This window comes from Sorex fumeus, unplaced genomic scaffold (genome assembly GCF_029834395.1).
Source record: "Sorex fumeus unplaced genomic scaffold, SorFum_2.1 ptg000020l, whole genome shotgun sequence".
Lineage (NCBI taxonomy): Eukaryota > Metazoa > Chordata > Mammalia > Eulipotyphla > Soricidae > Sorex > Sorex fumeus.
The window spans coordinates 8339726-8350302 of record NW_026606077.1 but is presented as its reverse complement, the minus strand read 5'-3'; the positions used below and the strand labels follow the sequence as shown (position 1 = coordinate 8350302).

Sequence of the window (10577 nt, the reverse complement as noted above, 5' to 3'; positions counted from 1 at the left end):
AGCAGGACCTCATACTAGCATCAGCTGGATCAGCTGGGAGTGGCTGGGTGGGCCCCCCACCATATAAGATATTACTCACCTCAGAGACTGTGGTTCTCCTGAGTAACTCATAGTGCATAAGAGAATGTGATTCTGAAAAGTATTCTGAAAACCTCTAGGGATCTGATATGAAAATGATTATGGCATTACCTAGCATTTCTGCCAATACACGTACTTGGGACTTATGTCCTCGTCTATTCTTTATCCAGGAGCTGATACACATCTTCTGTGTGAGTTCATTGATTTGTAGTTTTTCTAGTCTTAACCTTGCTGTAGGTCTCATGGGCATATTTTTCACTCTGTCTTGGATCTCAAATTCAAAATACTCAAACCAGCTATGCATTTTAGAAAGGGAAAAAACCTTTTGCTTCAGTAGATTACATATTTGTAGCAAAGGAAGAAGTGACCCACATCTGGCTGTGCTCAGGGATCACTTCTCGAAGGGCTCTGGAGGCCAACTATGTATGATGTAGGAGATTAAACCAGGATCTCTGCCTGCCAGGCAAACAGCTTAACCTCCGTACTACCTCTTCTGCACAAACAGTTTATATTTTCAATGTATTGCCTTTAAAATTACTCTTTTCCAGACTAGAAGTGACATGGCAAAGATAGAGGGTCTTGGGAACACTTATTGGTTGAAGGTGCAGTAACTTGGTACATCAAAATGTTAGCACTATTGAGGACATGTTGCTTAAATTATAATTTTTATTTTTGGACCCACCCATGCAAGCAGGCACCCTACAATTGCTCCTGCACCTAAGTTACAATTTTTAAAAAAATTACTCTTCACATTGTTTCTATGCTGAGCAGGTATTACACACACTTGGTTGTGGTTCTGGGCATTCCAAAAGCAGAGCCAGTGCGGTCCCTCTTAGGCAGGGGTAGTGTTGGCGATCCCGGAGGATGGAATGTGCAGCTTCACCAGCCTCAGGTTTGCAAAGGAGGTGGTACAACTAACCCTTCTCCGCCAGCTTTTATTTTATTCAGATGGAGTCTTGGGTCATGTTACCTCCATCCACGTAGAAAGTTTGCCATGTGATGAATATGAAAATCCTCTATTTTTAAAGGGCTTTGTTTTATGTAGGCTTTCTCCTGCAGAACTCAAGCTAGAGCTGTAGGTTGCAAAATTATTATTCTTGAATCACTGCCTGACAGACCCTTACAAAGCTGTTCATGGTTGGATTTCAGTTATACGGTATTCCAACACCCATCCCTCCACCAGTGTGCATTTCCCAACCTCAGTGTCCCCAGGTTCCCTCCCATCACCCCCCACCTGCCTCTATGGCAGGTGCTTTTCTTCTTCTTCTCTGTCTCCTTTTGGACACCGTGGTTTGCAATATTGATACTGAAAGGTTATCAAGAATATCCCTTTACCTACTTTTGGCCCTCAGAACTTGTCCAGCGTGATCATTCCCAGCTATCTTCACCATCTTATCAGCACGGTTCAGCAGGTTTCCAGGGAAGACATCCCGGAAATTGAGAGCATCTCCCGCTCTCAATTCTCGCAGACGCCGGCCTGGACACGCCCCGTTTTACGGCAACCGTAAAGCGAGGCGCGGGGCCGCGGCCGTGAGGCGAGACGGGGCCACGCCCTGTTTCGCCGCGGCCGTAAAGCCAGGCGCGGGGCCACGCCCCCTCCCGCGTCTCTTGTGACGCAGGCGCCCTGGGCTTTTAGCGCGGGAAAAGGCAGCGGTTCGGAGCCGCGCCGGGGCTGCGGGGACCCGCTGGCGTCCCGAGGCTGCCGCCGCTCTGCACCGTTGCGAGCCATGGGCCTGCTGGAGCTGTGCGAGGAGGTGTTCGGCACCGCCGACCTCTACCAAGTGCTGGGCGTGCGGCGCGAGGCCTCGGACGGCGAGGTCCGGCGCGGCTACCACAAAGTGTCCCTGCAGGTGCACCCGGACCGGGTGGGCGAGGGCGACAAGGCGGACGCCACCCGCCGCTTCCAGGTACGCGGGGCCCCTCCTGCGCGGGCCGGCTGCGCCTCTGTCTCCCCCGGCGGGCCCGTGACCCCGGCACCCTCCGTTCCCTGCAGATCCTCGGGAAGGTCTACGCGGTTCTGAGTGACAGCGAGCAGAGAGCACTGTACGACGAGCAGGGGACCGTGAGCGAAGACTCGGACGTGCTCACCCAGGACCGGGACTGGGAGACCTACTGGAGGTTGCTCTTCAAGAAGGTACCCGGGGGCCCGGGCCTGCCGCCACGCGGGGCATTGTTGGTTTGGTGTTCGGACCCGCCCTGGTTCCGCGGGCTCCGCGCTCAGGAATTGCTCCTGGCGGGCTTGGGGGAGCGGATGGAACCCGGGTCGGCCGCGTGCAAGGCGGGCGCCCTCCCCGCTGTGCTCTCCCTCCCGCCCAAGTGTTCTGGATGGCAGGAATATAAGGGGTTTGTTCGGCCGTGGAGTACGAGCACACTTGGAGTGCGGCAAGCCTTGCTCACGCACATTCCCTTACTGAACTGGGTCTCTTGATTCCCTGTGTTTCAAAGGAGGGTGTTTAGTTTTTACGAGATGTACTTTATTTCCCATATCAAGTACATCTTTCCATCTCTTCTCCTCCCTTCTAGTCACTGCAAACATCATTCCGTTTTCTTGATGCAGAGTTTAACGTTTTTAACAGTGAAGGTTGGACTAGAAGGTTGGAGAACTTTTTGGGGGAAACTCTGGTCTGGCAAATTTGATTCCTTGCTACGGAGTAAACTCCAGCAGCCGTTACATTTGGGAAGAAACATTTCAACACCGAAAGTCTAGTTTCCCTCCAATGCTTTCTATTTAGAAGGAAGTTCTCCAGGTGAGAAATGTTTTTCTCATTTACCCAGATATCTCTAGAGGACATCCAGGCATTTGAAAGGACGTACAAAGGATCAGAAGAAGAGCTGGCTGATATCAAACAGGCATATCTGGACTTTGAGGGGGACATGGACCAGATCCTGGAGTCCGTGCTGTGTGTGCAGTACACAGACGAGCCCAGGATAAGGAGCATTATTCAGCAAGCCATCGATGCCAAAGAGGTGCCTGCCTTCAAGGCCTTCGTCAGAGAATCAAAGCAGAAGATGAATGCGAGGAAAAGAAGGGTAAGAGTGTTTGGTTTTGGGGGCATCCCAGGTGATGCGCGGGGAGCTTCTGGCCATTGTTGCCAACAGTTCGGTGCTGGGGTCCTGTGCTGCTGCTCCGCCTCCTCCAGGGCCACAGCCAGCCATGCTCAAGGGCCTGGAGAGCTGCAGCCTGCAGTGCTGGGACAGGCAGTGAGGCTTTCGCGCTACTGCACCTTCCCCCTGCACGATCTCCTGGCCCAAGAAGGCTAAGATTTTTGAGTTCCTTTTATTCTTTATTTCCATCTTCTCTGTTTCCAAGAGGAACTGGAATTTACAGTGGTGGAGGAGTATATGCTGTCCCTCTACTAAGAGTTAATCTCGGTTCCATATTTTTTTCATCCTGTAAAATGAGCATCTCTCATTCAGAGCTGGTGCTCCTAGTGTGTTGTGCTAAAAAGGTTATACTACAGGGGCTGGAGAGACAGGACAGGGGTAAATCCTTGCACGTGGCCAACTTAAGTTTGATCCCCAGGAACCCCAGTTGGTTCTCAGAACCCCACCAGGAATGATTCCTGAGCATAGAGCAAGAAGTAAGTCTTGGAGCAACATGGGTGTGACCCCAGTCTTCTCCCTCTCCCCCTCCCCCCAAAAATAAACACCTCCAGAAGAGATTATGCTACATGAATTGTTTAAATACTATATTAATTGTGAAGGTTTCCAGTGTTACCCTAAGAATATGGGCCAATCCTTTCACCCTGTCGAGTCATTTCTCCCAGTAGTGGGGCCCAGACAATCCTCGGCAGAGTGCCCAGGGCAGTAGAAGCCTCTGGAACCTCTTTGTTTCCTTAAAGGTGGGAGATTCCCAGGGGGACAGTGCAGTTATTTGTTTCCGGAAAAGGGAATGGAGCAGCTGGGCTTGGAGACCTCTGACCTGGGTGATAGTTTTCACTCTGTTCAGACTGAGTTGCACCCAGAATAGTCATCTTTGAAACAAAGGTTTCAGTTTATTTATTCTGATGGTATCTTTCCAAACACACTTTGGGCAGCACCTTTATGGAAAACGCAGAATTGCAGGCCTCTGTGGTCAGAGTGGGCAAGGGTGGAAGTGGGGGCGGGCCTTCTTGTTCTGCAGTTTTGGGGGGGGTGAGGATTCTCTCTGGCAGGGAGAGGCCTTCAGGAGAGTTGCAGGGGACTGGGCACCAAATAACCATGACCTCTGCGTGGATTTCTCAATGGACACCACATGGCTAGCAGGCAGTGTCAGGCTGCAGGGCTCTGCAGCTGTCTCAGGGGAGCTGTACACCGCAGGGCTGAATTGGAATGGAAATACATCTGATTAGAGGGAACACTGCCAAATGGCTGCGGCACTTTTAAAGCAGGTCTTGTGGTCCAGAAGGGTGCTTGCCTTGCATGTACCCAACCAGGTTCTTCCCAATATCCCATGTGATCTCCTGCGCCCTCCAGGAGTGATCCCTGAGCATTGCCAGGTATGGCTCCAAAACCCGAAAATAAAAATAAAGCAGATCTCGCCTCACTAAAAGGCGTCTCACCTGCAGCAGGGTTCCCTTCTGTTGCCACTCAGGACTCTGGAAGTGTTACCCCAGACACCTCAGATTCATTATGTGGTTGACTTAAAATTGACTTCCGGTTGTCTCACATTCAGAAGCCTTTACTGTTGCCAAATGTTTTGTGAGCCACACATTCAGTTATGCACCTGCAGTGTGGGGCTGTAAGCCTGTTTAAGGGAGCTAGAACCCAGAGCAGTGGCTACACCTGAGGACCAGCACTGGCAGGCCGACTGCCAGTTAACAACTTGGGAGAGCCCATGGGGTCAATGTCTCCACCCCAGACATGGGGCATCGGACCTGGGGTTGGAAACTAATCTAGAGAAATGGGAATGGGGGTGGGAATGAGATGAGCCCCGAGATGCGAGAACTGGGCAGTACATGGAGATCACTGGCTCCTTGGCTCCATCTGCTTAGAGTCAAGCTGAACACAGACCAGGAATCAAATGCAAGGTGGCTGCTCTTGCTGGCCCTTTGCTCTTGCTAGGCCCTTGCTAGGCTGCTGCTCTCCTGCTTGAGCCAGCTTCCCCTAACGCCTGCGTTTTAAGTTGGTAATCAGCTCAACTGAGCACAGCCGTTTTCAGTACGAGGCTATTAGCTTTTGAAACTTCACTGGAGTTTGGGGGGGCGGGGGAGGAGAAGCGAATGGCATAGTGCAAACTTGCTAGCAAATTTGGGGAAGGGAAGGAATTAAAATTTCAATAGGTTGAATATAAGGATTGAAAGTAGACAATGGAAACGGTCACTGTTGGAGTAGTGTCATGGTCTTCACTTAACTTCATTCCCAGAGTCACTGTTAGCAGTGACTGGAGTTAGGACCTCTTGTCTTACCTGGAGCCCGGCAAGGGAGAACTAATTTACTAGCCTTTCCCACGTTTTCTCTTGGTATTTTGGTAACTTGCCTTTTGCCCTGGGGAAATTTGTCATAAGGTGACTTTGAAATTAAATAATGGTTGAAACAAGAATTTGTTAGTCTTTGTTCTGACTACACAAGACAATTTTGTTGTTGTTGTTTGTGGGCCCCAACAAAGTACTTCGTGCTTACTCCTGGCTCTGTGCTCAGGAATCATTCGTGGTTGTGCTTAGAGGACCATATTGGGTGCCAGGAATCAAATTTGGGTCGACCACATTGCAAGGCAAGCGCCCTGCTCACTGTACAACAAAGCCGGTTTTAGGTCAGGGTCATTCTCAAGGCTACTGACCATCATGAAAATTGGGTTTCTGGGGGAGGAATCTGAGGGGACTATAGCCTGTCACATTTTTGAGGGCATCCTGGATTGTGACCTTTATGAGCTCTTTTAGCATTTTATTTTTCTTCCTGTCACTATGTGGTTTATGAATACCAACTCATTGTTACCATTAGCAACTAGAAATGGCGAAAACTCAAATATTTATCAGAACACATCTACTGCTTGCTCTCAGCAATATTTTAGTGACATTCATGTAATTTATTTGTAGAATTCTTTTGTGTTGGGGCACACCCTGAGATGCTCAGGACTTACTCCTGGCCCTGCGCTCAGGGATCACTCCTGGTGGTATTCAGGGACCATATGGGATGCCGAGGATTGAACCTGGGTCGGCCACATTCAAGGCAAGCAACTTGCCCCTGTACTCTCTGGTCCCTGTAGAATTCTTAATCATTGGTCTTTTTTGGTGGGGAAAGGGTATACTTTCAGCACCTCTTGGTTGTCGTGGAATCTCATGACTTTCTGTTTTAGGCTCAGGAAGAGGCTGAAGAAGCAGAGAAGACCCGGAAGGAGTTGGGACTAGAAGAAGGAGTGGACAGCCTGAGAGCGGTCATCCAGGTCAGCTTACCAGAGGGCAGCTTCTCTCTGCAGGCCCTTGCTGTCTCTTTGCTGTCGTTTCCTACTTCTAATGGGTCTTGGGGGCTGGACCTATAGTCTTTGAGGATTTTCTTTGCAGACATTTTTAAAAATTTTTATTAAAAATGCTGTGATAAACTGACCTGGGTTCATTCCTCCACCCCTCTCGGAGAGTCTGGCAAGCTACTGAGAGTATCTTGCCCGCATGGCAAAGCCTGGCAAGCTCCCTGTGACATATCTGATATGCCAAAAACAGTAACAAGTCTCACAATTTGTTGTGAGACATTACTGGTGTCTGCTCGAGCAAACCGATGAACAACAGGAGGACAGCGTGACTGTGATATACAAAGTTGTTCATTCTACAGTTGTTACAAGCATCCCAGTGTTTCAGCACCACCAGTGTGACCTTCCCTCCACCAATAGCCTATTTCCCTCCCATTCCTAATCTTCTCTTATCAGACACTTTTTTTTTCTTTCTTTTTGGGTCACACCCAGCAATGCACGGGGGTTACTCCTGGCTCTACACTCAGGAATTACTCCTGGCGGTGCTGAGGGGACCATATGGGATGCTGGGAATCAAACCCGGTCGGCTGCATGCAAGGCAAATGTCCTACCCGCTGTACTATCGCTCCAGCCCCTCTTTCAGACATTGTTGTGCCATATATTTAGCTCTTTAAAGGTGCATTTCAGTGGATTCTAATCGGAAAGCTGTACAACTTTCAGTACTGATTATAGGACATTATCATCAGGCTAATGTCCTACCCTGGCCCTAACAGTCACTTCCCATTCTCCTGGCTACCCACCCGGAGCAACTCTCAGGTGTTTTCTATCTCTAGAAGTCTGTTTTTGAAAGCTTGTGTCTTAATTTTCCAAACAGAGCAGACAGAAGGATCGACAAAAGGAAATGGACAGTTTTCTGGCTCAGATGGAAGCAAAGTACTGCAAACCTTCCAATCGAGGAGGGAAAAAAACAGCTGCCAAGAAAGGAAAGAAATGAATTTTCTACTCAGAAGTCCTCAAATGTTAGTTGGCGACATGTAGGCAAGATGCAGTCACGATCTGAAGGCGAGTCAACTCACTCTGAGAAAAGGTGCTTTTCCAGCCTGTATGATTTAGATTGGCTTTGAAAACCAAGAAGGAGCTCTGAATCTGACTTGAGTAATCCTAAGAATCCGAGTCTGAGGCCATACTGGGAATTTGGTGATAGTTAAGGGGGAATACTTCCCGATAGCACTTGTGTCTCTGAATCTGTACCTGGAAGTTTACAGGGATGTGGGTCTGTCCATACTGCCTGGAAAAGTTAGCATTCAGGAGCAAGATGCAGAGAATTCTGAATAATGTGCATATTTATTCAAACAAGTTTTTACCTAGTTAGAATACCTTCAAAACATTTGCTAGACTTCTGTCTTCTACTAACACTTGGTAGTTTTCCTACAGTTTAATGATCATAAATAGACATTATCTCCTTTCTCTTTCACTCAGTCAGGTTTTGTACTCTTTACTTGATGTATCGGAGGTACCCAGAGTACTTCCAAGTATTTTTGTAAGACTTGTACATGAATAAATAAGTAACAAAAATATGACTGCTAGGATCTGGGAGCTTTTAAAATAATTGTTATAATGATCACTTAAAAAGACCTGCAGAGAGACCGGAGGGATAGAAACAACAGCCAGTGGGGCCCTTGCCTGGCATGTGGTCAGTCCGGGTTCAATTCCCAACACCCCATATGGTCCCCTGAGCACTGCCAGGAGTAATTCTGAGTGTAGAGCCAGGACTAAGCCCTTGAGCACAGCTGGATATGGCACCAAAACAAAAAAATTTAAATGACCTAGAAAAAAAAAACCCGCATTTTTGATTTGTCTCAACTGGTCCACAGATTGAGGCTAATCTGCAGATGCAAAAAAAACATAAAGCAGAAAAATCTTAGTAGATGACCTGATTTAAGTAGCATAGAGTTGGGTGTTTGGCCTGGCTGTAACTCCTGAACAAGCTTAATTCACTGAACTTCTCTGAACTTGTTTCCTCATTTATAAAAGCTGAGGGATCTGGGAAGATGCCATTTGAGAATCCCTTTCCAATCCAGCTCTAACTTTCAAAAGGAAACTGTCTTGATCCAATAATTTGTTATCATGCATATTCACGGTATTGATTTGTGAAAATAGTACTAATTTATGTTTTTTAGGTTGGTTTGAATTTTGTTAGAATATTTGGAAGATTTTGGGGACTGTTCAACTTAAAATATTTGTAAACTAATCAATATCATGCATAAAACAAGTTGATCACTGAACTTTGTGTATCATAATTTATCAAAGCACTTGACACGTTTCAGTTGCATTACAAACAAGTTAAAAATACTCTTTAATTATATTAAAAATATAAATTAATACAAGTTGCCTGAAGCATGCCTTCATATGATAACATTAGAACAATGATATATTTTTTAAGCATTGCCCCGATTTATGATTTGAATTTATTCACTCTGAAGATTATCAATAAAAGGTCTAAAACAATTCTGCATCAAAATTCAATGAGATTTAAATAAAATAAATTTAATTCATAGTTAAAACCATTGCTGTGTTTATGAATACTGCTCAGGAAAAGGGCCATGGTAAAATAATGTTGAAGTTTTCTAATGCTGCACGCAGAATATGTTTTTACTGGATTAACTGCCAGAATTTCTGCAGTTTTAAGGGATTGCACCTTACTGGAGTACTAACAAATTCCAAATTATTTTTAATTGATGTAGAGCTGCAGAAGATTTGGCAAGGTGAGTTTAATACTCTGGAAAAAATGGCCAATAAAGTACTTTAAGAAGAAAATGAGCATAGCCTGATAATGAAGGTGGTATTATGAGGTTGAGCTGGCTTCTGGAGAAAAAAAAAAAATGATTGGTTATATAAGTTACTTTATAAACAGTGCTCAACAAACAGTGCTCAATGTTTCTGTCTTAGTTACACTCACTGCCTTTGGACTCAGTAGCTAAAAGCTTTGGGAGCAATAACATTGGATGAGTCCAAATTTTAATCAGCACTCTCCAAAATAACTTCAGTGACTACAACTCACCAGACATTGAATACAAGCAGTTTTCCAAAGCCAGTGATAATGTTATCAAACAATCATTTGTTGCTTTTATGTATATACAGACTCATAGAATCTTATAATAATTGAACTGATCATTGTTAACAGGCAACATGAGCAGTGATTTGGGGTTCTTCATTTGTTATATCTCTGGGTACAAATTTACTGTCTGGTCTAACAGGCTGGTTAATGAATGCTGAAAGACAATTACAGCAGATAAAAATAGTACCCATGTAATCTTTGGCAGGTATTTTTCCCTCAGTCATTTGTACCAAAATACTTGAAATGAAGTTGGTAGCGAGTCGTTTCTTGCATGCAAGCTGTGGATCACAAGGTGGCGGAAAACTTGGTTCACAGAATCTTCTCATTTGTCACCTTTAGCCTGAAGCAGGTTCTTCTCGGTTTTTGCCCTATAGTCCCTGCCTGGATCTAGAGACTGGTCCACCTCTGTTTTGAGATTTTGTAGACCCGTGTAACTGAGAACCTGTCAAAAATGATGCCATAGCGTGACATTAGAACATACTCTATAAACTTGGCAATCTCAAGCTCTTACATAAGGGTCTTTCCTGCTCCAATGACCATTTAAACTTTAAAGTTGGGGAATGGAGGGAAAGGACAGTAGGTGGGGTGTCTGCCTTGTACACGGCCAGCCTGGGTTTGAGTCCTAACACCCCATACAGGAGCCCTTCCAGGAGTGATTCCTGAGCACCACTGGTTGTGGCCCAAAACAAAACAGTAATAAGTAGTAGTTTCCAAGGCCATTAAAAAACATGTTCATACATTTTATCATGTCAAAACTGGTTACCAAAGTAACCTCCTTTTAAAGAGTCCACTAATAGAACTACAATGTCTGTTTCTCTTACCTGAATGTTATAGTAGCTATAGCTGATGACTATTTGAGGGTAGAATTTTCATGTACTTGCTGATTAACATATTAACCTAGCATTTCTAAACTTCACCTTCAACATGATGAGAATGATCTCACTAGTGAAAAGACCATTAGAGGAAAAATCTAAGATCTACTTCTATTTATTTCAAGGC

At 45.9% G+C, this 10577-nt stretch overlaps 2 protein-coding genes across 2 annotated transcripts in view; one reads left to right on the top strand and one right to left on the bottom strand.

Annotated features, from left to right (window-relative positions):
- The first annotated feature begins 1785 nt into the window (after positions 1 to 1785).
- On the top strand, positions 1786 to 8931 carry DNAJC9 (DnaJ heat shock protein family (Hsp40) member C9). Its single transcript, XM_056113516.1, has 5 exons — positions 1786 to 1985; positions 2072 to 2212; positions 2854 to 3108; positions 6353 to 6439; positions 7335 to 8931. Exons 1-5 carry the CDS (start codon positions 1806 to 1808, stop codon positions 7452 to 7454), a joined length of 783 nt encoding a protein of 260 aa, XP_055969491.1. The 5' UTR covers positions 1786 to 1805; the 3' UTR covers positions 7455 to 8931.
- FAM149B1 (family with sequence similarity 149 member B1) overlaps positions 8795 to 10577 on the bottom strand; it is a 39408-nt gene continuing 37625 nt past the window's right edge. The window contains exon 14 of the mRNA XM_056113514.1: positions 8795 to 10020. Within this exon, the coding sequence (XP_055969489.1) occupies positions 9947 to 10020 (74 nt within the window). The 3' untranslated portion in view covers positions 8795 to 9946. The remainder of the gene's footprint in view (positions 10021 to 10577) is intronic.

Bases quoted from the DNA above. Each gene is read 5' to 3' on its own strand.
- DNAJC9 (XM_056113516.1), top strand. From the start codon at position 1,806: ATGGGCCTGCTGGAGCTGTGCGAGGAGGTGTTCGGCACCGCCGACCTC. The intron at 2,213-2,853 runs GTACCCGGGGGC...TCATTTACCCAG, and splicing joins GGAGGTTGCTCTTCAAGAAG to ATATCTCTAGAGGACATCCA. The intron at 6,440-7,334 runs GTCAGCTTACCA...TTTTCCAAACAG, and splicing joins GCCTGAGAGCGGTCATCCAG to AGCAGACAGAAGGATCGACA.